Source organism: Struthio camelus, chromosome 4, assembly GCF_040807025.1.
Source record: "Struthio camelus isolate bStrCam1 chromosome 4, bStrCam1.hap1, whole genome shotgun sequence".
NCBI lineage: Eukaryota > Metazoa > Chordata > Aves > Struthioniformes > Struthionidae > Struthio > Struthio camelus.
The window spans coordinates 10,319,477-10,344,102 of record NC_090945.1 but is presented as its reverse complement, the minus strand read 5'-3'; the positions used below and the strand labels follow the sequence as shown (position 1 = coordinate 10,344,102).

The 24,626-nt window shown below is 44.6% G+C and overlaps 2 protein-coding genes across 18 annotated transcripts in view; one reads left to right on the top strand and one right to left on the bottom strand.

The window, feature by feature from the left end:
* Window positions 1-340: 340 nt before the first annotated feature.
* On the bottom strand, window positions 341-11,096 carry COPS4 (COP9 signalosome subunit 4). The gene is made up of 10 exons (XM_068941431.1): window positions 10,718-11,096; window positions 8,453-8,532; window positions 7,484-7,635; window positions 6,120-6,223; window positions 5,161-5,314; window positions 3,891-4,041; window positions 3,319-3,489; window positions 1,833-1,948; window positions 1,364-1,448; window positions 341-901 (listed from the first exon to the last, which is right to left on the bottom strand). Exons 1-10 carry the CDS (start codon window positions 10,789-10,791, stop codon window positions 768-770), a joined length of 1,221 nt encoding a protein of 406 aa, XP_068797532.1. The 5' UTR covers window positions 10,792-11,096; the 3' UTR covers window positions 341-767.
* LIN54 (lin-54 DREAM MuvB core complex component) overlaps window positions 10,923-24,626 on the top strand; it is a 46,053-nt gene continuing 32,349 nt past the window's right edge. For 2 of the 17 annotated variants that reach the window (XM_068941405.1, XM_068941395.1), the window contains exon 1: window positions 12,362-12,459. Coding sequence is in view for 6 of the 17 variants with exons in the window: in XM_068941391.1 (XP_068797492.1) it covers window positions 13,501-13,522 (22 nt within the window). In the remaining 11 variants the exon portion in view is untranslated. Of the gene's footprint in view, window positions 11,118-11,338; window positions 11,564-11,923; window positions 12,255-12,347; window positions 12,460-12,889; window positions 13,523-24,626 lie in introns of those variants that run through there. The other 15 variants (XM_068941391.1, XM_068941401.1, XM_068941406.1 and 12 more) reach the window with 15 other exon arrangements.

The window sequence follows — 24,626 nt, the reverse complement described above, 5'->3', positions numbered from 1 at the left end:
ATGTCTTCTCTAGCCCCTCTAATTTCAGAAGCTGTTTTATCCTTTCTGGTACATAATCTCTTGTGAGCGCTGCTCTTTCTCCCACTTAATTTCAGTAGTTTTCTCTAGCCCACAGACCAGTGGAGATAGTTCTGTGCCCTGCTGTTCCAATGCAGGAGAGTGGTAAGTGTTTTCTTCAGTTGGGATTTAAGACTTCTATTTTATAGACACAGAGGGGGAAAAGGCTGTTTGTTTTTCACTTCCAGTTTCAGGGGCTGAAACTGACATTACCAAGGTAAAGTTATTTTAACTTACTTTTTGAAGGGAGGGGGGGGGAAGGCTAGTCCCTGCAACACTTGAATTAAGTGGCTCATTCTAGCCTTTATTAGAATAGTTACAACTAAAAGAAACATGGCACTCGACATTTTCACAGCAGGACAAGCACCATAGAAAGCAATGGACTACAAAACTATAGCAGTACAGTGAAAAAAATAAAATTAAATAATCCAAAACCAAAGCTTGCTGCAGACATTACAACTTCTTCTACATGGAAACCACAGCTTTCAGGACAGCAGAGTGCAATGCAGAGGCAGCAACAGCATCATCCTATGCTCAGAAACCTGGGAGACTTTCACACCAAACACAGCATTCACCTAATTGTGTCCTAAGCCAGAGTGAAAGCAGAAGGTGGGGGAGCAAAGGTGGGTTATTCATTTGGTTCACAGTCCTACTCAGGTCCCTCCCTTCAGCAGGGCAGGCGATTGCCTCTTCAGACAATGGCTGCACAGTCACTGAGCCATCTGAGCCTCCATTGCCTGGGCTGTCCATTCTGGGGCTGTCTGACTTATCTTCTCCAGCAGGTTGTTAACCTGGAAACACAGTGACTGAATCTGTTTGTCCCAAGTTGGCAAAGCTTCACGAGCTGCAAAACAACATGAAAAAACAGTAAGTCTTGGCAATTCCCTTGCCTTTCCAATTTTAACTTTCTCCTCTAATGCTGCCCTCACCTACCTCACAGAGGAAGCATTCCTTGCAGCTACAGCATGCTCACTTCTGTATTCAAAAGTTACAATGATTTTGGCTGTCTGTTACAAGCCTAACTCCTGCACTGCAAAGCAGAAGTGAGCAGAGAACTTCATGGTGAACATGTTCCTACACGGAGACTGAAAGAATAAATTCACACCTTCCTGTGGGTAAAAGAACGTGTAATCTGTTGAAGTGTGGGCCTCCTCAAGGGCCAACTCTGCCACCTCGTGGCCACAGCAAGACACAGTAAGCTTACTTGGCACAGAAATCGTTGGGAAAAATAACTTGCTGGTTATAAGACATGAATTCAATAAGCTCGTTCTGAATGGTGCTAGAAAATTAGTGTGGGCAAACTTACTCTCAAAATGAACAATTCCGTCTATCTGATCAATAAATCCATTCATGCGACCTTCGGTTATCATCTGAGAAGCTATCTTTTCTGCCTGAAAAAACAGGAAGATAAAGATGTTATTTTTCTCATTTCCAACACAAGAAAGAAATGATTAAGGTTTCCATCATCCTTATGGGTTTTTCCACTATCTCTAAAAATGTTAACCAACAGAAAAAAACCCATACAGCCAGCACTGTAATAATGCAATGACTGGATATGTTACCACTAATACCAAACTCTGCTATTGTGCGTTCCACATCCTGCACTTCTCTTCCTTCTCATGAAATGGGCTAAATATTTCATTTTCCTCATCCTTTTACTATGGAGTATTTATTAGAGTCCTAACAGTTACCAATTTTCCCTAATATTTACCATGACTATTTTCTCATGTCTCTGTGGTGCTTCCTTTGCTTCTGTGAGATGTAAAGAAGCATACCTTGGCTGCAGGAATCTCTAGTAATGCTCCAAGCTCTTCAAAGGTAATGTTGTTGTAAAGCTTGCTTGCAGATAACAAATTATGTTCAATAACAGCTCTGTCCAGAATACTGGAACCTTAGGGGTTAGATGAGAAAACAATTCATTAATGTAAGATTGGAATATTTGTTGTATATCGTAGAACAGGTTAAAAGTGCTTTCCCCACCCCCAAAAGGTTACGCATGCAGAAAGTCTAGACGCATCCCCCTTGCCTTGCATCAGCATTAGTCCGCACAGAAAAAAATGAGTAAGAAACCAACTGGATTTGGTTAATTTTTGAGAGAGGTAGCTAAGAAAGTTGGTTTCATTCTAGAACAATGAAGTGGAAACGGTACGAGGGATGAACAAATTAGACTGTGACACAGATTCAAGTTCCTTTTCTGATTTTGCTACAAGACCCAGCGTCCGAACTGAAGAAGTTTGAGCTCTCATGTCATCCGTTCCCAACTTGCCCAACGGAATCACTATTGTCTTTGTCTCTTTCTGCGTGGCTCTGAGGGTTCCAGCTAGTCTCTAACCTCCTACTCTGCTTGGAGGGTGATTAAAACCATCATCTTATTTCTCAGCTCTTGATTCAACTACCTCACTCATTTTCCTCTTAACTATCTGTCAGCTAAGGATGAGCATATTGTTATACAGCAACAGATGTGAATTCTTGAAGTTTCAAAGACAAACAGTACAGGTTATAGAGGAAGAGGAGACTGTCCCCCATCCCCAAAAGACTGCACGTTATTGTTAGGAAGAATCCTTAACTAGTTGTCATATCCACTAATATGCAGAGCTGTTTCTTCCTCACTATTTAACAAGCATTGTTTACCAGGAAGGTGCCTCATTCAGAGGTATTTCATGTTTATATATTCTCCACTTAAGCATTCTTATGTGGGAAACCGAGACTGGCAGAGTTAGGATCCCAGTGAAGTCTTAATCAAGCTACTAAGACCTCAGTGCAATGGATCAGAAAACAATTTAGAGATAACGTGAACTCAGTCATCCCTTCAGTATCTGTCAGTAGTCAGGAAAAAGTCCATACCAAGTTTTTTTTAAATTAACACAGACTATTTAGGTAGTAACCCACATGTTTTTGAGCACCCTTTTTGTAACCATGCTTTAGAACTGGGAAAGCTCAAAAAGTATGAGGCAAAGATAGAAACACACGGGGGATGTTAGTGAAGAGGATTTGTAAAAGGACGGAGAAAAATCAGAATTTTAAAAGTCAGATTCTAAAAGAGTACTTGAAAAGCTTAAGAGCTGATCAGAAAGATAAACCACAGCTAAGAAGCCTTACTACCGACCTATACACTTGAGGGTGACATTCTGGGGAATAACCTTAAAGAATCACACAATCAGTACTACATCCTTTGCTATCGCACACTTATCCGCTGCAGTTGGCAGACTTAACTCCTGTGGATGGGTACTTAGCATTACGAGGCTTTAGAGAAATAGGTACCATCAGCTGTAGTTGCCTTCTGGTGAGGCATCAGCATAGCCGCAAACTCTTGTAGTTGATTTCCACGGATAATTCTGTCTAGATACATTTTCTCCAAGATCCCATAGGCTGCAAGCTGTTGGCACCTCTCATCCTTGAAAAGCGTAGCAAGCATGCGTGAACGCTGCTGTCCTAGAAGAGTTGGGAAGAATCCACGTAAGTCATCAAAGGTTGGGTATTTATAGGTAACACAAAACAAAAATCTTTCTCTAGAGATGTATAACTAACCAACAAAGCTGCATCAGGTAAGAAATTCTATTGTGTTTGGTTCCAGAACGCTGTTTGCTTCTGTCATTTCTTTTGCTTCTTAAGGCCAGAAGGCACTACAGCACTGGCCAGGACAGTGCAAGGTATTCCAACTCCCAGTTACCCATTCACCAACAGATTCTTGATGCTGCGTTCACAGCTCTGCATTCCTCACCACATCTTAAGGATAAGATCTCTTCTCACAGGTAACACAGAAGGTGACTTTCTTCAGGGATATGGAATCTGTATGGTGGGTCTTTTATACAAAACCGTAACGTGTATTTTACCTGCTGAGGCTAGAATAGTACAATGCAAAGCATGCTTCAGTGCCTCCAGTCGCTCACTTTCATGGACTATGCTCTTATAAGAGAGCTCATTGTATCTTTGGGCTGCCTCAATGAACTTCCTCCTGTAGTCAAGAACTCGAGCATAGCAAACCTAGAAAGAAAATAGGTCTCAGTAAAAGAAAACTAACGGGGTGACTGTACAGTACAGGTGTGTATTAACTCCTGCATTACGAAGCAATAGCTCCCAGAAACGTTGCTCTGGCGCATCTTAGGCAAGTTGTGCAAGAGCTCAGGTCTGTGCCTTCAAACTCTTCGCTTGGCTTTCAAACACCTCGCTAAAGTAATGTGGCAGAGCATTGCATGGGCGTTTCTCAGCACTGTTCACATGTTAAGCGCTGTGTAAATTTCTACATGCCAGAAATTAAGTATATGAAATCTTGTACAGATGATGTACTTAATCAAGATTCCCCTTCACTACTGGCATCGAGAGTTAGCACTTGCACAGTAACTGACGCTTTCTCGAGTACTTGTTTTTCCCTCTCAAAGCCATAACAGCAACTTATTTTTCCCTCTTTCCCTTCCTTTTTGCTTTTCTAAGGCTTACAGTCAATATTGACTTTTGCAACTGAGTGCAAGCTTTAAAATATAGCATGGGGAAACTAAATCAGAGAAAGCGGGGGCAGGAAGAAAAAACAACAAACCAAAAATCACCATACCATGAACTACACCTGTACTACTTTGGTACTGTGACACTACACCGAGCACTGTTCACCCAGTGGGATAATCTTTAAGTTCCTAAAATTATTTGAGCAATATTAGTATACTAACTGTATACACAGTAAACCCACAAAAAAGCAGAAAGCTCCGTTGGCTTACTCCTTGTAGCTGCGACCTACTATCATGGTTTGCTTTTTCTATTTAAACTACCGTTCAAAAAAAAGCCTTCAGTTGTCTGAAGGTTATTTTTTACTGTTACATTTAGAGACAATGGCAGGGGACGATATTTTCAACTGAAATTCAGACCGTTTGAAGCCTAACGTTAACTCAACAAAACTGGCATTTAAGGAACCTTTACGGGCTTCTCTTGAAATTACAAGGAATGAGCTGTCTAACTATTGCTAAGAGGTACCTCTGAGACTCCTAAAGGCCACTTTGATTTTCCCTTCGTCTGTTTTGTTATTATGAAAGTTTTAGTGGCAGTGCACAAAAACACCTCAACAGGGATTCATTTCCCTTTAGAAAGGGACAGCAATAAAGTAAGTTACGCAACCTTATAATGGATTTGTAGCTGCTCGTTAGTTGATTCGTTCTGAAGCAGGGAAGCACGATTAATATAAGCTTCTGCTTGAACTGGGTCATCATCCTCCAGATAGAGCCTGGCAATTTTCAGGTAGGTCTCCAATTTATAGTCTACGTTGTATTGTCTGTAAAGAAAAAGAAAAGCGAGTACTCAGAATTGCTCTACAGCTACCCTTGTTTTTCCCTGTTCTACATACATATTTTGCTTCTGCTTGGCAGCTCTTGCTTTACCCTGCTTCCTTCTTCTCTACTCCCAAAATTAGTGCTCTCAGTTCACAGTAAGGAAATTAGAGACGAATGCAAATATAGAACTGTCTCCTACAAACGCCAGTACAAGTAACACTGCGCACTAAGACACAAATGTAGAATCTCAGTTTCCCGTAATGGATGAGACACTTGAGTCAAAAGACAAATTTGCAGTGGAACAAATGGGTACTATATGGGTAAAACGTACAGCAATTCCTTTTACGTACAGAGCCTACAGAGAAAGGGGATAGAAAGGACAGACAGAAAAGTAACAGAAAGGGTTGCAGAAAAAAACTTGTATTTGTTAATATCAAAGGTCAAATTATGTCTTCATTTCAAATTGCAGAAGCCAACATTTGCAAATAGCGTCACAGGCAGAAAAACTTCACAATAACCTTACAGAAGCACTTGTGAAAAATACTCTCAAAACAGTTATCAACCAGACTAATAGATAGTGTAAAGCTTTTAGTGCAATACTTTACACACTAGAACGCTGCTGGCTTTAAATGGCTGTCTGTAGGCTATGCTTCTGTCATCAGGCCAGTCGTTCTGGCCTGAACTACTGAAACTCTGGGAAAATATGCAACCCCACACCTCCCACTCTCTGGTCTAGGGAAGCATGAACGGAGCAAGTATATTTAAGTACATTAAACAACACAGAACACCATCTAGCGCGATATTTACTTTTGCCCCGTTTCCAAAGGGATCCCCACCAATACTTGTGCTGCGTTTCTCCAGTCTTCTTCTTTCTCGTAAATTGACGCAAGATGCTGCCTTATCGAAGCAACCTAGACAAAAAGAAAAACAATCCCAAGCGCTATAAAGTTGGTTCATTCTGTATTACCGTTCACAACATTTGCTCTTCTTATTCATGAATACCCACCTGACCAATATCCCAGTTCACAGAAATAAACCTGCACCCATACAACTCCTCCCCCATGAAGATCTTTAAACACTTAATCAAACCTTTAAGACCACGCTTTTTATGTATCACTGATGGTTTGAAGCATTTCTGTCTTTGGGCTTGGGATACAACAAAAGGCATTAATTTTCAGGGAGCAGTTACCTTTTATAAAGCTTTTAAAAAGATGAAAGGGGACTTTGAAGAAACGGAGCATCAAAATTCACAAGCCCTTCCTCCAAGTTACACCTCATACCAAGTCTGTGAGATACGAACGGCATGAACTAATCCAAAAACTTCTAATTTGTAGTGCAGCTGTCTGCAGGCAAAGTAGCAGTGCTAGAATCTGGGTTTTATAAGCAGAAGTGTGGTTAAAAGAAGTAGCCATGTGATGCCTTGAATTTAATTTCTGCATAATCACTATAACATGCAGGGAAACATATTCAGTTAAGCTTTAGAGTGAAAGCTGCTTAAAAAGACAAAAGGTCAACATGCAAATACAAATCATGACAGCAACTGCGTGGTTTTTGTCCTAATATTAGATGCAGTAAGATGTTTATATAAGCATCTTCAGTAACCACTCTCAGCAAATACTGAGGTACTTGTACAAGAAAACCAAGGACAGACTTGAAAAAAGAACTGCAACGTATTCAGCAGTTTACTGTAGAGGTGGGATTTCTAGGAAACTATTTTTTCTGGTACAACATTTCTGGGCTTAAAGAGTTTTAAATGTGGGTTGTTTTTTTTTTTTAAATGTTAAGTAGCAACAGAAGCTACTTGGTAAAATACTTCTCTTTTCAATCACTTGCCCATGCCATTAGTTGGGTAATATGTAAAATAATCAGTACCAGTCTGTATCTTGACAGCTTTTCCAGTAGCTCAAGTATTGTCTCATTGTAAGAAGCCATTTTCTGGTAGTGGAGGAATTACATGCCTCGCATCCTGATTAAGAAACAAAGACTGTATTCTTTGCACAGTCCCATATCCTCACAGCATTTGGCAAAAGTTTTGCTCGCACAAGAATGCCAAATTGGACTTTAAGTAGGAACATCTGTTTTGAACAACAAATTTGAAGACTAACAATATTTAGCAGTTACACCGCAAAGCCAAGCCTGTAAACCAGAAATGCTTTTCACTGATGTCTTACCTGCTCCTCAAATGAAATGACCCTAGGCTGTATCTTTTCCAGGGTGAAGTGGTATATTTCTTTGGCTGTGCTGTCAGGAAGACTTGGAAGATGGGTACAGAAATCTGTCAGTAACTGACGTGAGATCACTAAACTGACGTTTTCATTCACCACTGGTTCAAAGACACATGGAAGAAGAATATAAGATGGAAGAAACGCATGTCAGCACTTTCACTGTAAGTGGTCTATAGCCATTCAATCACTTGCTTTAATATTAAATTTGAGCTTCTTCAACTTTTAAATCTAAATTTAAATTATGGGCTGCCCCCGCCCAAAGATGACTTTCCTTCTCTCACAAACCGATGCTATCTGTTTACACTAGAGATTGCCAGAGATTAGAACTGAGGTGAATAGCAGTGTCTTTCTTGCTCTGATTTATCGCCTAGGAAGATGTTTCATTCTGAATCGCTGTTCTCAGCTGCTAAAACGTTTCAGACAAAGTAAACATTTAGTCTAAGTTTCACTAAGCTTACTCTAAAATTCTAAATCGGATATAGCAGATATAACTTCTTTAAGTACTCAATAAGCCAAACAACTAATACAACACCAAAAAGAAATCAAACCATTTCTTCTTGGCAATCTTCCCCATTAACCTGAAACTGGAAGGAGAGAAGAGTTGTTTCTTTAAAGACAGCTTTCTATCCACTATCCATTTTACCAGTCAACAAAGACTAGTTTACATTTGTACACAGTGCTTAGGTCTACCTTCAGACACTGTAATACTAATAGGTTTGAAAGTTCCATTAACTCAGAAAACTTACAAGTCTGAATATGCTGATGTTTGGTGCCTCTTCTAGTCATGTTTAAGTTCTAATATGACTAGAATATTATACATTTATTTAGCCTCATGCAGAGCTAACAAATACGCAATCCCACAGGTTCAGACCTTCATTTAGTCAGTGTGTGAACAGTCATACCAGACACACTTACTTGCTTCTACAAAAGCTTTCAAAGCTTCAAGTTGCTCGACGCCTGATAGCTGAATGGCTTTTTCCAATATTTGACGATATCTGCCCACAGATTAAAAAAGAAAAAGTCATATTTCATATTTTTTTTAAATTAAGTATTCCTGTTTCTGTGCTTATTTTCTTCCTTAGAGTGCTTTTTCTATTTACATTTGCTGTGTTTTCGAGGTGCGTGTTTGCCCAAGTGTTTATGCTAAAATTCCAGGAACGTTCGCCTGGAACTGGTATCTGTGTCTTTTTAAAGTTCCAGGACTAGTTTCCACCGTAACATAGTTACAAATCTGTTAGTATATCTGCAATGAAAAATGCCTTTTAAGAAAATCAAAACCCCAACCTATTCCTGGGATAGTGCTTTTCTGTCTTGCCATAAAGAGAAAGCACAGGAAACGTAAAGAACGTTATATCCCTCGCATATTAAAATCAGTAACTGGTGACAGAAGTGCAAAAATGGCAGATTCAGGGGGAACAAGAAGCAGTGGTGGGTGAGAGATGGAAGTAAACAGTATACTATAGACACTTGATGGTATCATAGGCAGGGAATATACCCTATTTTTATAAAGTATTTATTATTGAAATGTTTAAATATTAACAAATCATACTCACTGCAGCTTTCATGTAGTAGTTGTATAAGGCCGGTGCAACTCTTACTGGGCCATAATCTTAACATGTACAACATTGAAAGGAGTTACATTCATGTTGAAGCTGCATTTTCAGGGGAACGTTTCAGGAATTTTTAAATATGAAGTGCCTAGATCTGAGGCAATTCCTCTAGAAAATAAGGAATTGGACTGGTAATGAAGGAATTTCAAGTGAATTGAAAGAAAGAAACTAGGTAATATACTGCACAGTGATTAAGTCAAATCCCACATCTCATATCCAAAATACCTTACTTAAATTTAAATTTTCATTGTTGACTTTTTTAGTAAAAACACATTGGAGGAGTTCTGCACGCATATGAAGCAATTGTGGGAAAGAAAATCCCCACGGTCTATCACTTTTGCTCAGTTTTCGGACAGATAGCTGAAATCGGACAGGCACCCAGAATGGGGTGGGGTGTAGGAGTTACAGTGAAGCGGTAAGGCCCAGCACAACTGCCAAGGGGCCTGCGCTAGGACAGTGAGAGCACAGAGGCACTTTTCATTGAAAACAATAATAAAGACAAGCAGGAAAAAGAGGACGAATCATATTATTTCAAGAGCTGACCCAGAAGCACCCTACCGTCAGGGCGAAGAGCTATGCCTGCTGGCCCGGAGGCCGGGAGCCCGCGCAGCCTTCGACTTGCAGGCGACAGCAGCCCCTCCGGCGACCCCGGATGGCGCTGGCGGCGAGGACATCGCGCCCCGCTTCCCCTCCCCTCAACGGTCCCGCGGACTCGCCTCAGCAACGGTCGCGCGACTCCTTCCCTCCCTCCCCCACGGCCGCGCGGACCCTCCTCAGCAACGGTCGCGCGGCTCCTTCCCCCTCACCAACGGTCGCGCGGACCCTCCTCAGCAACGGTCGCGCGGCTCCTTCCCCCTCACCCCAACAGCCGCGCGGTCTCTCCTCAGCAACGGTCGCGCGGCTCCTTCCCCCCCACCCCAACAGCCGCGCGGACTCCCCTCAGCAACGGTCGCGCGGCTCCTTCCCCCCCCACCCCAACAGCCGCGCGGACTCCCCTCAGCAACGGTCGCGGGGCTCCTTCCCCCCCACCCCAACAGCCGCGCGGACTCTTCAGCAACGGTCGCGGGGCTCCTTCCCCCCCCACCCCAACAGCCGCGCGGACTCCCCTCATGAACGGTCGCGGGGCTCCTTCCCCCCCCACCCCAACAGCCGCGCGGTCTCTCCTCAGCAACGGTCGCGGGGCTCCTTCCCCCCCCACCCCAACAGCCGCGCGGACTCTCTTCAGCAACGGTCGCGCGACTCCTTCCCCCCCCCCTCCCCAACGGCCACGCGGACTCTCCTCAGCAACGGTCGCGCGACTCCTTCCCCCCCCCAACAGCCCACTGTCGCGCGGACCCTCCTCAGCAACGGTCCCACGACCTCCCCCCCTCCCCAACGGCCACGCGGACTCTCCTCATCAACGGTCGTCCGGCTCTTTCCCTGCCCCCCCCCCCACCAACGGCCGCGCGGACTCTCCTCAGCAACGGCCGCGCGGCCCCATCCCCTCTCCCCCCCAAAACGGCCGCGCGGCCCCAGCCGTTGCCCCCAGTCGCCGCTTCCCCGCCAAGGGAAGGAGGACGCCGGCACTCACTTGCCCGCCAGGTCCTTGTGGGAGCCACTGGAGTTCATCAGCTGCGCCAGGTCCTGCTTCACCGCGGCCGCCATCTTCGCTGCGGCGCCGATCAGGCCCTGCGGCGGCGGCCGCGCCTCCTCCTACCATAGAGCAGCCGCGGGAGGGAAGGCTAGAGAGGCGCCGCCGCTTCTGCCCCCCCCGCCGGGTGGCGCGCCGCGGTCACGTGGCGCGGGCGGGCGGGCGCCGCCGCCGGCCTGTCACGGCGGCACTGCCTGCCCGGCGCGTAAAAAACACGCCCTGTACCGAGCGGGGCAAAACACCGGGCGGCCCGGCCGGCTGTGATGGCGGCGGGGGAAGGCGGCCGCAACCGCGGCGCTCCGCATCTCCCGAAAAACGCACGAACTCATTTATAGACGCAGTACGGCCGCACCCAGCCGCATATAACATACAGAAATGCATATGTGCGCGCGTGCCGGGGGGGAGGCGGGGGTGGGGCCCGCGCCCCGCCGGCGGCGCGCGCGGGCCCCGCCCCGGAAGCAGGGCGAGCCGTGGGAGCGAACGAGACCGAGGGTGGTGGCGGTGGGGAGGGGGAAGAGGAGGCGGGAGTGTGAGGGAGCCGGAAGCGCGGGGCGGGGCGGCGTGGCGCGCGCAGGGCGCTGCGCCGGCGGTTGCCAGGGCGGCGCTGCGCAGTATTATGGGATGCGGCGGTGGAATGGCGCGGGGCGCGTGATTTTGAACAAACACGGCGGCTGGTGGCGGGCGCTGCTGCCGCCGCCGCCGCCTCCGCTCCTGCCGCCGCCGGGCGCGGTAGCGCGGGAGCGCGGCGGCGGCGCGGGGAGGCGGGGGAGGAAGAGCGGCAGCCCGGTGAGTGCTAGCGCGAGGGGCGGGAAAGCGGCGGCGGCGGCGGGGGGAGGCGGCGCGCACCGGGCCCTGCACGGTGCCGGGGGGCTGGAGGAGGCCACGGCCGGGAGGAGACACCCGGTCTCCCGGCCGCGGCGGTGCCTCGGCGCTGACAGCGGCGTCCCGGCCGCCGCCCGCCGAGAGGGCGCAGGCCCGGCCCCGCCGGCGCTCGCTCCCCGCGGCGGGGCGGGCTCCGTCTGCTTGTGGGGGCTCCTCGGGGTGGGGGGGCACTGGGTCGCCCCTCCGCCCCCGCTGCCCGGTAGCTGTCTTGGGGGGGCTCCGCGGCCCGCTGATGAGCGCGGGCTGCCCCGCTTTGGCGTCTGCAGCTGCCCGTGTCCCTCGGCGGAGGCCAGAAGCGGGAGACAGCAGGGCAGAGCCGTCATCTGTGCTGCTTCGGGCTGTCGCCCGGGAGGAAGTAACTCCGCAGCCTGCGTTGGCTTTGCATTTCCTCGGAGCGCACCGCAGGCCGGCCGCGGAGGGAAATACGGATGGAGCGACTAAAGGATGGTGTTGGGGTGGGGGAGGAAACGATGGGCTAAACGTGCCTCTCCTCGGAAGCCGAGCGAGATGCGCGCTGCCCTAACGAGCGTCCTTTGCCTTGCGGCTTCCCGAAAGAAGCCGCAGCGCAAGCGGTAGCGGAGCGACGGGATTCAAGGTGAAGCAGCGACGCCAGAGCAGCCGCTGCCGCTCCGCGCCGGTGCCTCGGGGGGGGGGGCGGGGGGCGGGCGAGCGGCGGGGGGCGGGCGGCGGGGCCGCGGCGCCGGGCGGCGGCGATGACGAGGTGAAAATGGCGGATCTTTCGAAATACGGTCGCGGCCGCTGACGGAGCGGCGGCGGCGGCTCCCGCCCGCCCCGCTGAGGTGAGGCCCCGGCGGCCGCGCGCGCGCGCCCGGGGGGTGGGGGTGGGGGGCGGGAGGGGGCCGGGGCCTAACGGTCGCCGGCGGCCGTTGGCGGGGCCGGGCCGTTCCAACGGTCGCGGCGGCGGCTTCCCTCCCCCGCCCCCCCCCCCCGGCCTCCCCTTTTTTTCCCCCGGCCGCCGGCTCTGGTTGTCGCCAAATGTGGCGGGTGTCGAGGGGAGGGGGGATCCCCGCCCCGCTGCCGGGGCCGCGCCGGGGGGTCGGCACGGCCTCGGTCCTGCTGCCCAGGCGTGTCGGGGGAGGCGGGGGGGTGTTTGGGGATGACGGGAAGCACCCGGAAGGGTGAGGGGTCCTCGGCGCCCGATGGTCGGGCAGGTGTCGCCAGGATGGCGCGTGGCGGTCCCCTCGCTCCGGCGCCGGGCGGCCTGCTCCGTAAGTTGCTCGCGTCAGGAGGCAGGACAAACTGGTGGGTGAATTAGGCCCTCGGACTCTCTCATCCCGTTACTCCTTGACAACACGTAACCAGCTCAGGTTTGGGTCGCTGGCGAAGGACTGGCTGGCCTCTCCTGCAACTCCGTGTCTGTGGTGGACTTTGCCCTCCGTGAGGGCAGGTTGTCTTTGTGTTTGGAGATGCTCGGCTTGGGAGCCACAGTTGGTCGTTCAAAACAGGTTGTGGTAACAAGTGCCCGCGGTATTGTCCGTAGTTCCTCTACCGGCTGAAGTGTGAAGGTGTACCTGTACTTTCCGTCCAAAAGGACGCATGGAAACGGAGAATCCGGTGGTTTGCAGTGAATTAGCTGGACTGTCTTGCCAAGTAGTCTGAGCTTCTCACTTCATCGTTTTTGCTTCTCGTTCGTTATGGTGTATATTGCTGGTCAGAATGTGTTGTTAATTATTGGTGGCCTTTACTTTTCTGCACATCGTGTACTAATTATGTAACTTCTGATATGGCAGCTTTGAGTTCTGGAAAGCATTGAGTGTTCAGAGCGTGTGAACTTGTCGACCTCTAGAACATAACGTGAACGCGAGAAAAGCTGTCAGAAGATGTTAACTAAAGATAAAACAGGTATTTGAATGACCTTCCATAGGTTCATCCTTCTAAACGGTTGCCTGAAACACATTAGAATTGTTATAGGAAATAGTACATATAGAAAAATAATACTGAATGTTCTTTACCAAGTTTACATAAAGTTAGTTAAAATAAGCAAGTCCTAATATACCTGGCTGGTTCATTCAGAATAGCTTTTTGGCTTAGTGGGTTATCGCCTGAGAGTATTTGGTCTTTCAGAGAAATCTTTCCTCAGAGTAAAATGCCTTACATATGTCCTTTTATTCCCTAAAACATCCAATTTACATGTGTACTACCGAGTAATAGGTGTTGGTTTTGTATCATGTACATACTTACATTTAACCAATAGAAAGAGATATGCCTGTATTGTCCATAGGCAAAGCACTGCTAAAGGTTAACTTGGAGAGTGTCTTGAAAAATACGGCCGAGCTTCTCCAATGAGTTCAAGAGGTACTTCATGCTTATGGTAACGCAGCTAGTTTCAAAAATTTCAGTTATGCAAGGTTAATTTTTCATATTACTTATCAAGAAGTGTCTGCTGTTGCTTATGTAATGGTTTGCTTATACTTCTGTGCATGTGCAAGGTCAGGTAGTTTTTTTGTTGCTGAATGGTCTAAACATCTTGTTTAACTTGCTTTCTCAAAAAGCTTCAGCTGTTTTCTAGTTGAATGCTCGATATTGCAGGAAGACCTCATGTCTTGCAGTCAGCACAGATGTGTGGTGCTTCTTCTGTAGGTTGTCTGTACAATGACACCAAGGGGTCACACTTGCCCTTGCTTGCCCTGGAAAGACAGGGATCTTTGAGCTGAACCAGTGAGTGTGATGATGTCTGTTTTCTGAATGCTATTTAAGGTACAGTGAGCTGCTAACTTGTTCCTGATACAATAAAAGAGCAGGTAACGTGATCTGAAGATATAAATCACATGGCAAAATAAACTACTTGTAAGTACTTGCGTAATGTAGCGGTGGGAGCAGGATCAGGTCCCATCCAGAGCACTTGATGCTAAACTTGTTTTCTAAACACTCTTGTTTTTGGATGTACATCATGTATCTCTATCCTCCAGAGATGCCTTATGTGGAAGCTGTTTGCTGGATCACAGATATCTTTGGTTCTTAGTTACTTGAAGGTTGGATTGTAACAAGTACCAAGAAATATAACGTATTAAACATAATAAGTTTGATGCATGCTGCTGCAAGCCGTTGATCATAAGTATATCAATGCATAGTCATTACTTGAAGCTTCACCGCAGGGCTTGAAAGCTACCAATATCTGCGAGCCGTTGGTAGATTTGAAAGCTGGTGATGGAGATTGCTTACCGCATTTGAACCTAGGAGACGTAGATACATCATGCTGTTGGGGATCCATCTTTTATTTCAGCCTTTGAATGGCAGATGATCTAAGCCCTTCTAGACTTCCCCCACCCCTTACACCTGTTTGAAAAATACTTTATGAAAAAAGAAGCAAGGCAGATTTTGGGAGGGCTTTTGATTTCTGGTTCTACAGCAAACTATTTCTTCTTGATCTGTCACTTGCTCTGATTTTGCTTCTGTTCACTTTCTGTTGTATGGAGGTCATGCTTTCCTGCTTCACATCTTGTTGAAACATACTCTTTTGGCCTAAAGAGCTCATATGCTACAGTGATGGGATTTGTTGCAAGTACCTGGGCGAGAAACTCGTTTTTTCTCCTTTGCTGCAGGAACTCCCGGTAATAAGTGAAAAATGGTTTTGTGAACTCTTGCTCCCAGGCTTTGTGTTCTAGAAAGCCTTCCGCTTGACTAGCTAGGTTTCGTCTGCTCTTTCGAAAAACTGTGAGCAGCATGTAGTTCTGAGTGGAGCCTGTGACTAGGCTTGCAAACTTCACAGCATAAGGTAACATAATGGCAATGTGATGAACCCATGTGACAATAAGCAGGAAATAATTATTTTCAATGAAATACCTGAGTTTTCTTGCTGTTCGTTAGAACGCCAATGAAGAAAAGACCTCTCAAGGTTCTTCTTACAAGTCAAGAGAAAGAGAGAGGAACTTCTGGCCTGAGCCCGTAATGGTGATGTGGGCGGGGTGCATAGCTCGATGATGTGAGAGTTCCAAGTGTATTATGTTCCAGACCTGAACATGGACTCATGACTCCTTAACTCCTCCAGCAGCTGTGTCACTCCCTTTCATGAGCTTTACTTCTGCAATTGAGGGTGTTGCTACCAGAGTGAGGGCTGTGTCCTTAGTTTTGGGCTTCTGTGTTTTCGTCTGTTGTATGAGTTCCAATACCCAATCCGTTGTTCTACTTACTGTCTGGGTGTTTTGGGGTTTTTTTGTTGTTGTTGTTGTTGTTTTCTTTTTGTTTTTTTTTTCTCTCTTGCAGTAGCAGCAGTTTCTGCTATGGACCCGGAAAGTCTTCCTGAAGCATGTTTTAAAAACATCTTTAGATAGATCTGATATTCCTGTGAAATTATTTTTCCTGTTTATTTTTGCTTGTTGTTTAAATCATTTTTATCAAAAAAATTCTCAGGGGTCTCAGGTCTGCCTACCTGCTCTTTTGCTTTTCCTTCCCCGCATTTGCATATAGGCAAATGACACAGGCCAAATTAGCTACTAAGTGAAAGCATTGCGTTATTATGAAACCTAGTTAATTCATGATCAGTATTTGGTCAGAGTCTTCCTGCACGTATTTGTAGTTTTATATTTCCCTTTTCTCTCCAGTTTTACTCTTCCATTTGTCTGGGAAGCCTAGAGAAGGATACGACGCTGCAGTAACGTAATCCATGAGCGAGTTTTGCTGCTTTGCTGCTGAGAAAGTTGGCTCTGCTCTTTCCTGGCAGGTCCTTCCCCTCCTGCGCTTTCCCTTCTCTTGTGCAGCAGAAGCACTCACACATCCACATGTACACCACATAGTAGAAGACTCGTCTGCATTAGAACTAACCTGTTTTTTGTTCTAGGGTGGAGTGAATTTGCATGGCATGGCTTGATGTAGTCTAGTGGTTTGCCACTGCTGAAAGGGAATTTTGTCCCGCCTTCCTGTTCCTGTTGCTTATTTGAACTCGTTCTGTGATGCTCCCTGAGCACGCGCTAAGCAGAAGCATCTCCCTTGCCAAGCTTTAAAAGCAATGTGGGGAATATAAACACAAAGCTGGGAATGGAGGTGAGAGGAGGGAGGTTCCTGGATGATTCCCCCACAATCCAAACCCGGCCGGACCGGCGGCTGGGGTTGGTGTGGTTCTTTGGCGCCGTTCTGGTGCTTGTAGACTTAGAGCTGTCTCAACACACTAACTCACCAGAAACGGCTCACCTCTTTGTGGAGTGGTTCTCTTCCTGGTTTAGCACACGGGCATGGCTTGACAGAAGGTCCGTTGAACACCGGTGTCAGCAGTGAGGAGAGAGCAGGGCTATGACAGCCTGTAGTTGGGCTTAGATAGCTAACTGTAACCCCGCTCTGATCCTTGATCTAGTCTGCCCTTGCAACTACATAAATGTTTTTTGGCTGGCATAGGGAGGATGGAAAATGTTCAAATGGGAATGAAAAGGCAGATGTCGAAGGAGGACAGGACAGCTTTAGCAGTACGGCTGGATTAATACACTCAGGGAATTAAAGTATAAGAGAAGTAATGCGGTTGATCAAATGCACATAATGGTCAAATTCCCAAAGAAAACTGCTTAAAAAAAAAGACAAAAAAGATTCTTCTGATCTTTTTCGTTAGAGTAAACCTGAAAATCCTAACAGATACTTGTCTTATTAGTAGACAAGGACCAGTTTTCAGACACACAAGATTTTTATGATGGTTTTCCATTTAAAATTATATTGGAAGCTGAGATTACCCAAAACTTCCTAAGGGAAGCAGGAGTCCTCATAACTGGTGGGTAGGCAAGTGGTTTTTTTTTTTTTTTTTTCCTCCAGCAATTCTTAAGAAGAGAGCTGGTAACGCCTCTGTTACGAACGTCACGGAGGTGACGTGGACTGCTGTTAATCTTTCTCTTCATTAAAAACTGACAAATAAACCTGAAAACCCATAATTGTCCAATGTAAAACTGTCTCATCCATAGCACTTGGTAACTGTTAATTTAAACACAGTAAAATTGCTCAAGTATTTATCTTGCCTATTTCTCACGTGTGCTGTACGCTATTGGAGTATACAGTCTGTTATGTAGAGAGGTGTTCACCTAGTAGAATGCAGAGTAATAGAAATAAGGTGGTGTGAGCTGAGTGAGTTGTGGTTTCCTTGGGAACTATAATTTTAAGTTTTGTGACTAAAGCCAAATTAGTTTATGGTGAAGAATATAAAATGTCTCTTCAGGTTAAACAATTATTTTTTTCTTAGTATTCCTTTTAACTGATTAAAATAAAAAAGACTGACTACTTACCCTAATTATGCATAGAGAACTTGATAAGGAGTAAGATTATTTTTTTTTCCTTTCAATAGTTTACTTTGGTTTGTATTTGAGAAATCTCTAGCTATGATCCTTTGGAAAGCATGCAGGCAAACAGCCTCCATTTCTTGACGTCTTTCAAGAGTGACAAAGTGAATGGAAATTTTTTTATCGGTAGTTTCACATGCATAGTTGTTGGTTTTTTTTTTTTTTTTTACCATGCTAATAACTATTTGCTTTTACTCTGCTGTTACATATGCAAACACAGTGAGTTTGCTGACCTATGTTACTAATTTTTGCACTTACCTTCTGTTAATCACAGCTTTGTTACAGATTCATCTTTTTTGTTTTTCATGACATGTATTTTTAAGGCAATCTCTAGCTCAGTAAGCTTAAACAAAAGGCTCTCTGTGGAAAAATGCGATGCTGAGTGATTTTGTAATTCTTTGCTTTACGACAAAACAAACCCTGCAATTTTGAAGGCAAAACGTAAAGTGTAAAAGAGTAAGAGAATGGGGAATGCCTGAAAGGAATGACGATGTTTTACCCGTTACTGAAATAGCAGCACAATTGAGGGATTGTAACTAATGAGGAAAACTTTATTATGCTAAGATTGCCTACGTGCACTCATAGTGCTTCATTTGATAATATGCCAATAGTACTGGACCAGTCCTGGGTCTACATATGCAACTGTGAAGAGTTTCCTGCCAAATGAGAGACAACGTATCCACTCTAAAGAGTTTGTTAAGACCTGCATTCTCTATCTTCACACCATTGATCTTTGCGAATTTCAGTTGCCTGGAACTGTTGATGTGTGCTTGTATACCCTTGGCTAAAAATGGGTGGGGAAAATATATCAAACAAAGAAATCAACTAGTTTGTTCACAGTTTCATTTTAACATATAAAATTACCCAATAAAATGATTGCTTCTCAAAGAGAATTTTTTCTTTGAAATCAACTTATACAAACAAGTAACTTTCACTTTTGTTTTTTTCTGTAGCTTGTTTTTGCGTTTGCCTGCGTAGGTATTAATGTCACTAGCCCTAGCAGAATATAGCAGTGTATGGAAGCTGCGAGCCATGCGTTTTCATATAATTTATTCAAGTTTTTATTTAGAGATGATGCGGCCAAAACATAACATGATGTAACAATGGGGTTTTTTGCTCTTAGAAAGGATAGCTTTGGTGCTCATGCTGCTGACTGACAGCAGCAGCGGGGTTAGCAAGGCAGCGGGTATGATGAAATGAGGAAGAGTTGTCACTTGTGTTATCTGTGAAGGAAAAATTAACAGTTGCATGTGAGCTATGGACTTTCTTGGGAGAGAAGCACAAAGCCTGAACGGGGTTAGGTACCTGTAAATGATTCCCATGGCTACCAGAATGGCTGGGAGAAGGAAGAGGTCTTGCTCACTGTTGGAGGGGGAGGTAAGTTTTGCTGTTCGGCCAGTAAGACAACAGGTTGACTGAGAAGCTTTGATCACTGGTCAGTTATCTTGGGTTCTTAAAGAAAATTCTGAATGGCGTCTTTTTTTAAGTTGTCATATTTGGTTTTGCTTACTCTTTTCTCCTAACATTTGTTTAGTGCTGCAAAATAGGCTTTATTCTTTGATGTAGAGTCATATCTCAGCTGTCCAAGGAATGAGAGCCTAGACTACTCTCAGCAATGCAGATGCTATACAGTTTTGGACAACCTCATCTCATAATTGGCCTTACACTACGTTTTTGCAGCTCGGTGCTGGCTTGGATAGGCCTTGCTAGTCTGGCACGGAGCCATTCTGGTGAATGTTCTGGGCTAGATTCTGGGGGAGCTTAGTTTTGGGGTCTGACTGGTTTTGTTCATTCAAGCGGTGATGTACCGAGGTGATGCTCTATCCTGGAGTACTACCAGCTTAGCACAGATACACCGGGGGTGGTGCTTTTGGAAGCTGATCTTTGTCTAGCTATGCTGGTTCTGGGTCAAAGCTAGTATCTCAGGTGCTGCAGAGTTCATCTTTTACCTTGGTTGCAGAGGAGGGAGGGAAGAGGTGCTGAGACACGTGCTGTTACAGGTGTATCTTGGCTATGTGATGCTTTAAGACAGTGTAGCTATCAAGTAGGACAGTTGTATTCGTGCAGTGCTGAATCTCATCAAATAACCTGCCCAGGCGCAAGTGTTTCGGCACAGTCAACTTCCGTGTCCTGTCATCTATGGTGCTGATAATTTCCAATCCAGAAAATTGTAAGTTGTCCTTCAACAAAAGCTTCTTTAGTATATGCAAAGTTTTCTTGGATGGGTAAAGAGGCAAGCTATGAGTTATGTCATCTTGCGACACAAAAGCAGAGAAGAGGCAACTACTTTTTCCATTAAGAAGCCAAATTAAGGCTTTATGTTAAATTGTTTCTTCTCTTTCGAATTCTGAAAAGGAAATGAATCATCTGGATCACTTTCAATTCAGATAGTGCTATGGTGCCTTCTCACAGTAGTATCAGTGGATGTTGGCTGTGCAAGTCGAATTAGGAAGGGTATCCCATAAGGATAGGAAACGTTACGTAGAGCACCAGCGAAAGGCACGTGCAGGGAACTGCCGTCGGATTGCCTTTGTATGCTGTCAGAAAGTGAGCATCTCTAGGGATAGAGTAAGATGAATACCCCTGTGTTGCTTTCAGGGTATTGAAAACAGAGTCTAAAAGAAATGCTGTGTGTCACTAGTCATCAGAGTGCCTTTCTCTGGCTAGCTGGGTCTGCAAGGTGTGGTGGTTGGTTGTTGTGGGTTTTTTTTTTTTTTTGGCTCAAGTTTTTAATCTAAAACTAACTTAGGAGTTCTTACATTTTATCTGCCCAGAAACTATTGAACCTTTTGGGCTATGAGTTATGAAACTTCCAAAGATCTGAGAAGCCTGCATTTGAAGTGGCCCGTGTGCTTCTGGAGTTGAGATTTGGATTTTACTCAAATGGTCATCTTGGCTGTTGATATCAATTCACCTCTTGTCTCAAAATCTTACTGTGGAATTTCACTGCACAAAAGCCAGTCAGCTCCTACGCAGTCCTAGTTGTTTAAATACGTCCTTTCCAAAAGAATATGGAGGCACTTTATGTAGAGAATAAAGGGAGAGGGAGGAATGATAGTGGTGTTGGCGTCACAACCAAGTCACAGTTTGCCTATGGACAGGTATTTATCTTGAACTTGGTCCGTCTGCAAATAAATAAGTTTCTGTACTTGTGAAGTGCTGTCATGCTTGAGGCTGGTAGAGCTGCTGAGTTCTGCGGCTAAAAGCATGTTTTTTGGCAAATTATTGCAAACGAACTGTTCCATGAGCTATTTTTCTTTCTCTTTCGGTGCTGCATTGGACTCAATACTGAAAGAAGCTGACTTAGATGTAAAGGATAAGTTCAAAAAGAAATAGCAGCCGAAACGGCTGTCATTGCTATCTGAATCTTTGAAGTGTTCCCCCAAATGCATTGCAGTTATGGCCTTATATTTTGATCTGTTTTTCATCTCTAAAATTTAATTTTGGAAAGAATCACACTACGGCATAAGACACATCAGGAATTAAACTTGTAGTACAAAATGCTCAATGCTAGCTTATTTTTGGAAGTGTAATACCCTGCTTGCAATCAGCTTTGCGTGTTTTTATTTACTTTGATTACACTTTGTAAAATAAACTGTGTAACATTTTACTTTCTGACTGGGCAATGCTGCTGAAGTATGTGTGCAATGTACTGCATAATCATTGCGCTTCCTGAATTGCAAAGCCTCAATGAAATTGCTAGATTAGATCTCTGCTGTGATGAACCTTTGTACATAAATACAGTGCTAAAATGCGCTCTTACTGAAATGGCTGGCAGCAAGCCTAATCTTAAAAGGTGCCCAATATGATAACTCCTCGTAAAAGGCCATGGGGAAATTGATAGCAAGCCTATAATGGCAGTTTCCATGGTTCTTGTTTTTAAATGTGTGTTTAGTGCAATACTACTGTATGTTCAGCTTTCATCCGTAGCGTGACATTTGAGACGTAGACATCCTAAACTTTGAAAGTAAGGCCTTTATTGTAGGTTCTTTCTAATCTATGTTTCTTGGGGCTAGTCATATGTACTTTTTGTGTTTGTGTTCGTTTTTCAGTCAAGGTGGGTTCGTTGCATGGGTAATTATTTTCACTTCAGATTCTTAATGTTGTAATTCAAAATATTGCAGAAAACTTAGTAATTTTAACTTGTTACTATGGGGTATTTCTGTTGGCCTCATTAGCAAGTTTCTATAAAACCCCAATTTAGAAATACTTCATTACATTTGAAAACTTTAGTATCTATGAACCCGTAATTTGGATTATTGATGGTTGTGAGCACCTTCAGAATGTATTTAATGATCATAAGAACATCTGTGCAGTTGGAGATTTTTTTTTTGTCTTTTGTACTCCTGAATGTCATGAAAATGACAGAACCTGGCATGCAAACCAAGGGAAGGGTAAAAGGAAACCTTCTGATTTTTGGTTTCTATTTTGTTTTCATCTGGCATGAGGTTTTGGCTGAAAGTAGAACATTGTTTCCAGTTACCAAAAAAAAAAAAAAAAAAAGCCCAGAACTGCTTTGAAGTGTTCTGCTGCAATGAGTGTCATATATATCCAGTTATGTCCTGGAAAGTTGCAGTAGGCAGGGTATGCGGTAGATGAGTGTTTAAGACTTGAACGTTAACGTGATGATGCAAGCTGCAACACTTCTCTTTAAGAGAAAAGGGGAAACCATAGATGCATTTGGAAGCTATTTCTGTGGTCAATGCGTGCCAACTTTTGAATGGTAATGCAAGGGTAATTCTCTGTTGTTGACTTCTTAACCTGGACATGCCACACGTTTATCTAATACTACACCCCTGTCGATTTTCTTTACTTCTGCAAAACATTGCACTGTTAGCTTGGCAGGCAGTGTTCGCTTAATTGTTATTGCACTTATTCTTTAGTGCATGCTGGAATTTCTTTAGCACCAGCAAGGATTAGACTCTTAAGGGGCAGGAAGTTGTCCTCAAGGAACAATTTATCATCAGTTGGCTGACCCTGGTGCATCTTCAGAACCAGATGTTTGCTCTGAGCCACTGATGGCAAATGCTCAAAGTGTCAACTGAGGATTAAAAAAAAAAAAAAGGCAAATTTGAAGTGGAGACTAATATCAGTCAAATGATATATGTTTTTGGCCCTTTCTTAATGGACCTTTAACTAGCAGGTGAGAGTGTGATGACAGCTGTGGGCCATGCGTGGGAAAGAACTTTGACTTTCAAGTGGTTTAGTCTTCTAGATACTAATAATTCTGGGACAGTGTTTGGAGGTCTTTTGGTTGTGTTTTGTTTGTTTGTTTTCCCCCCAGTGGTACTGCTTAGTTCCTCTCTCTGTAACCAATAGCGGCTAGACTGTTCTTCCTTGCTTTGTAATTTATGTACGCTTGGGCAACATATGATGATTTTCTAATGGTAAACAGTGGTTATCCCGTCATTTAGACTTAGATATCTGAGTTTCTTTCAGTTCCTGGTTTTTAGAAAACAGCTCCCTCATGGAAGTATAAAGTATTTCAGGCATTGACAGGTTGTATGGCATGTTGCTTTCATTCAAAACTTAGTTGTGTTTTTTCCCTCTCTTTCTCTCCAGCTTTTCTTTTGCTTGAAAGGTTCTCTGGGATTCATGGGGATTTTTGGTCATGTACGATGTTTGAGGATTTTGTTAGTTTGATTGTGAAAATTGTTTTTGTGCTCTGTGTGTAGTCTCATTTCCGTGGAAGCATGCTGTGATTCCATTTACGTGAGAATTCATTTTCATGTGAAGAAAACAGCTACAGCTCAGGAGTTAGCTGAGTCTTAGAGTATGTTTGCAGCAGAGCAGTTGTGGTCAAGGAGGAAGATGTGGTCATGTTGCATGCATAGCTTATAAAACTTTGTGATGCACCACAAAATCTTTAGTTCAAGTCATGTATTTTATACTAACGTGTTGGTAAAAAAATTCAAATGAGAAGATATTAGAACAAGACCTCTATTCAACTTTGAAAGATAAATTTGTTAAAGCAGGTTCGCAAAGAACAACGCCTGCTTGTTCCTCTGTGTATTTTTTGGTTGTCTGTTCTTTAAATGTTCTTGTTACTGCTCTGAAGCATTGCGCATCAATGAGCGTGGTGTAGAGAACTTAAGTTCTGTGGCTGAATAATTGTGAGATGCTTGTTCCTTCTCTCCATCCCATGTGCCTGAAGATTTGGGGGGTGGGGAAGGGAAGGGGAAGCAGGTCAATGAACTTCTACTGCAGTTTTCCCAATGGATTCTCTCTTTTTTCCTTTGTGGTCGCTTCCATCTAGTGGGTGCCTAGCCATTTGACATTCTGTCCTCTAACTCTTTAGAGGAAAGAAGTATTGAATTTTTTCAGTTCAGCAGCGTTGTGGAGTTTACAGATCGCTACAATTAGTGAGAGCAGGGGAGCGGGAGTTGAAAAATTTGACAAGTGTTTAAGCACCTAAACTTACTTTCAGCTAAATCCAATGAATCTCATCTTTCCAAGATCAGTAACTTGAAAAAAATTGCAGGCTGTAGTCTTCAAGGAACCAGTATGTATTTCACCTACTTTTTCCTGCTCTTGTGTGTGTTCTGATAAATGGGTTTAGAAATGCATTAAATGAAACTTTTTTTTTTAAACTGTTGCTAGGTAAGCAGAGTATGCTTATTTCTTACAACAATGCACAATAATTTTTTTTTTATTTTAGACCCTCAAATCTGAGCATAGCCTGTAGACGGTCCTCT

Excerpts from the sequence above, each read along its gene's own strand:
- COPS4 (XM_068941431.1), bottom strand. The coding sequence starts at position 10,791 with ATGGCGGCCGCGGTGAAGCAGGACCTGGCGCAGCTGATGAACTCCAGT. Across the intron at positions 1,449-1,832 it reads TAGAGATTCCTGCAGCCAAG|GCAGAAAAGATAGCTTCTCA; the intron begins GTATGCTTCTTT and ends CTGTTTTTTCAG. Across the intron at positions 902-1,363 it reads CGGAATTGTTCATTTTGAGA|CTCGTGAAGCTTTGCCAACT; the intron begins GTAAGTTTGCCC and ends GTTGTTTTGCAG.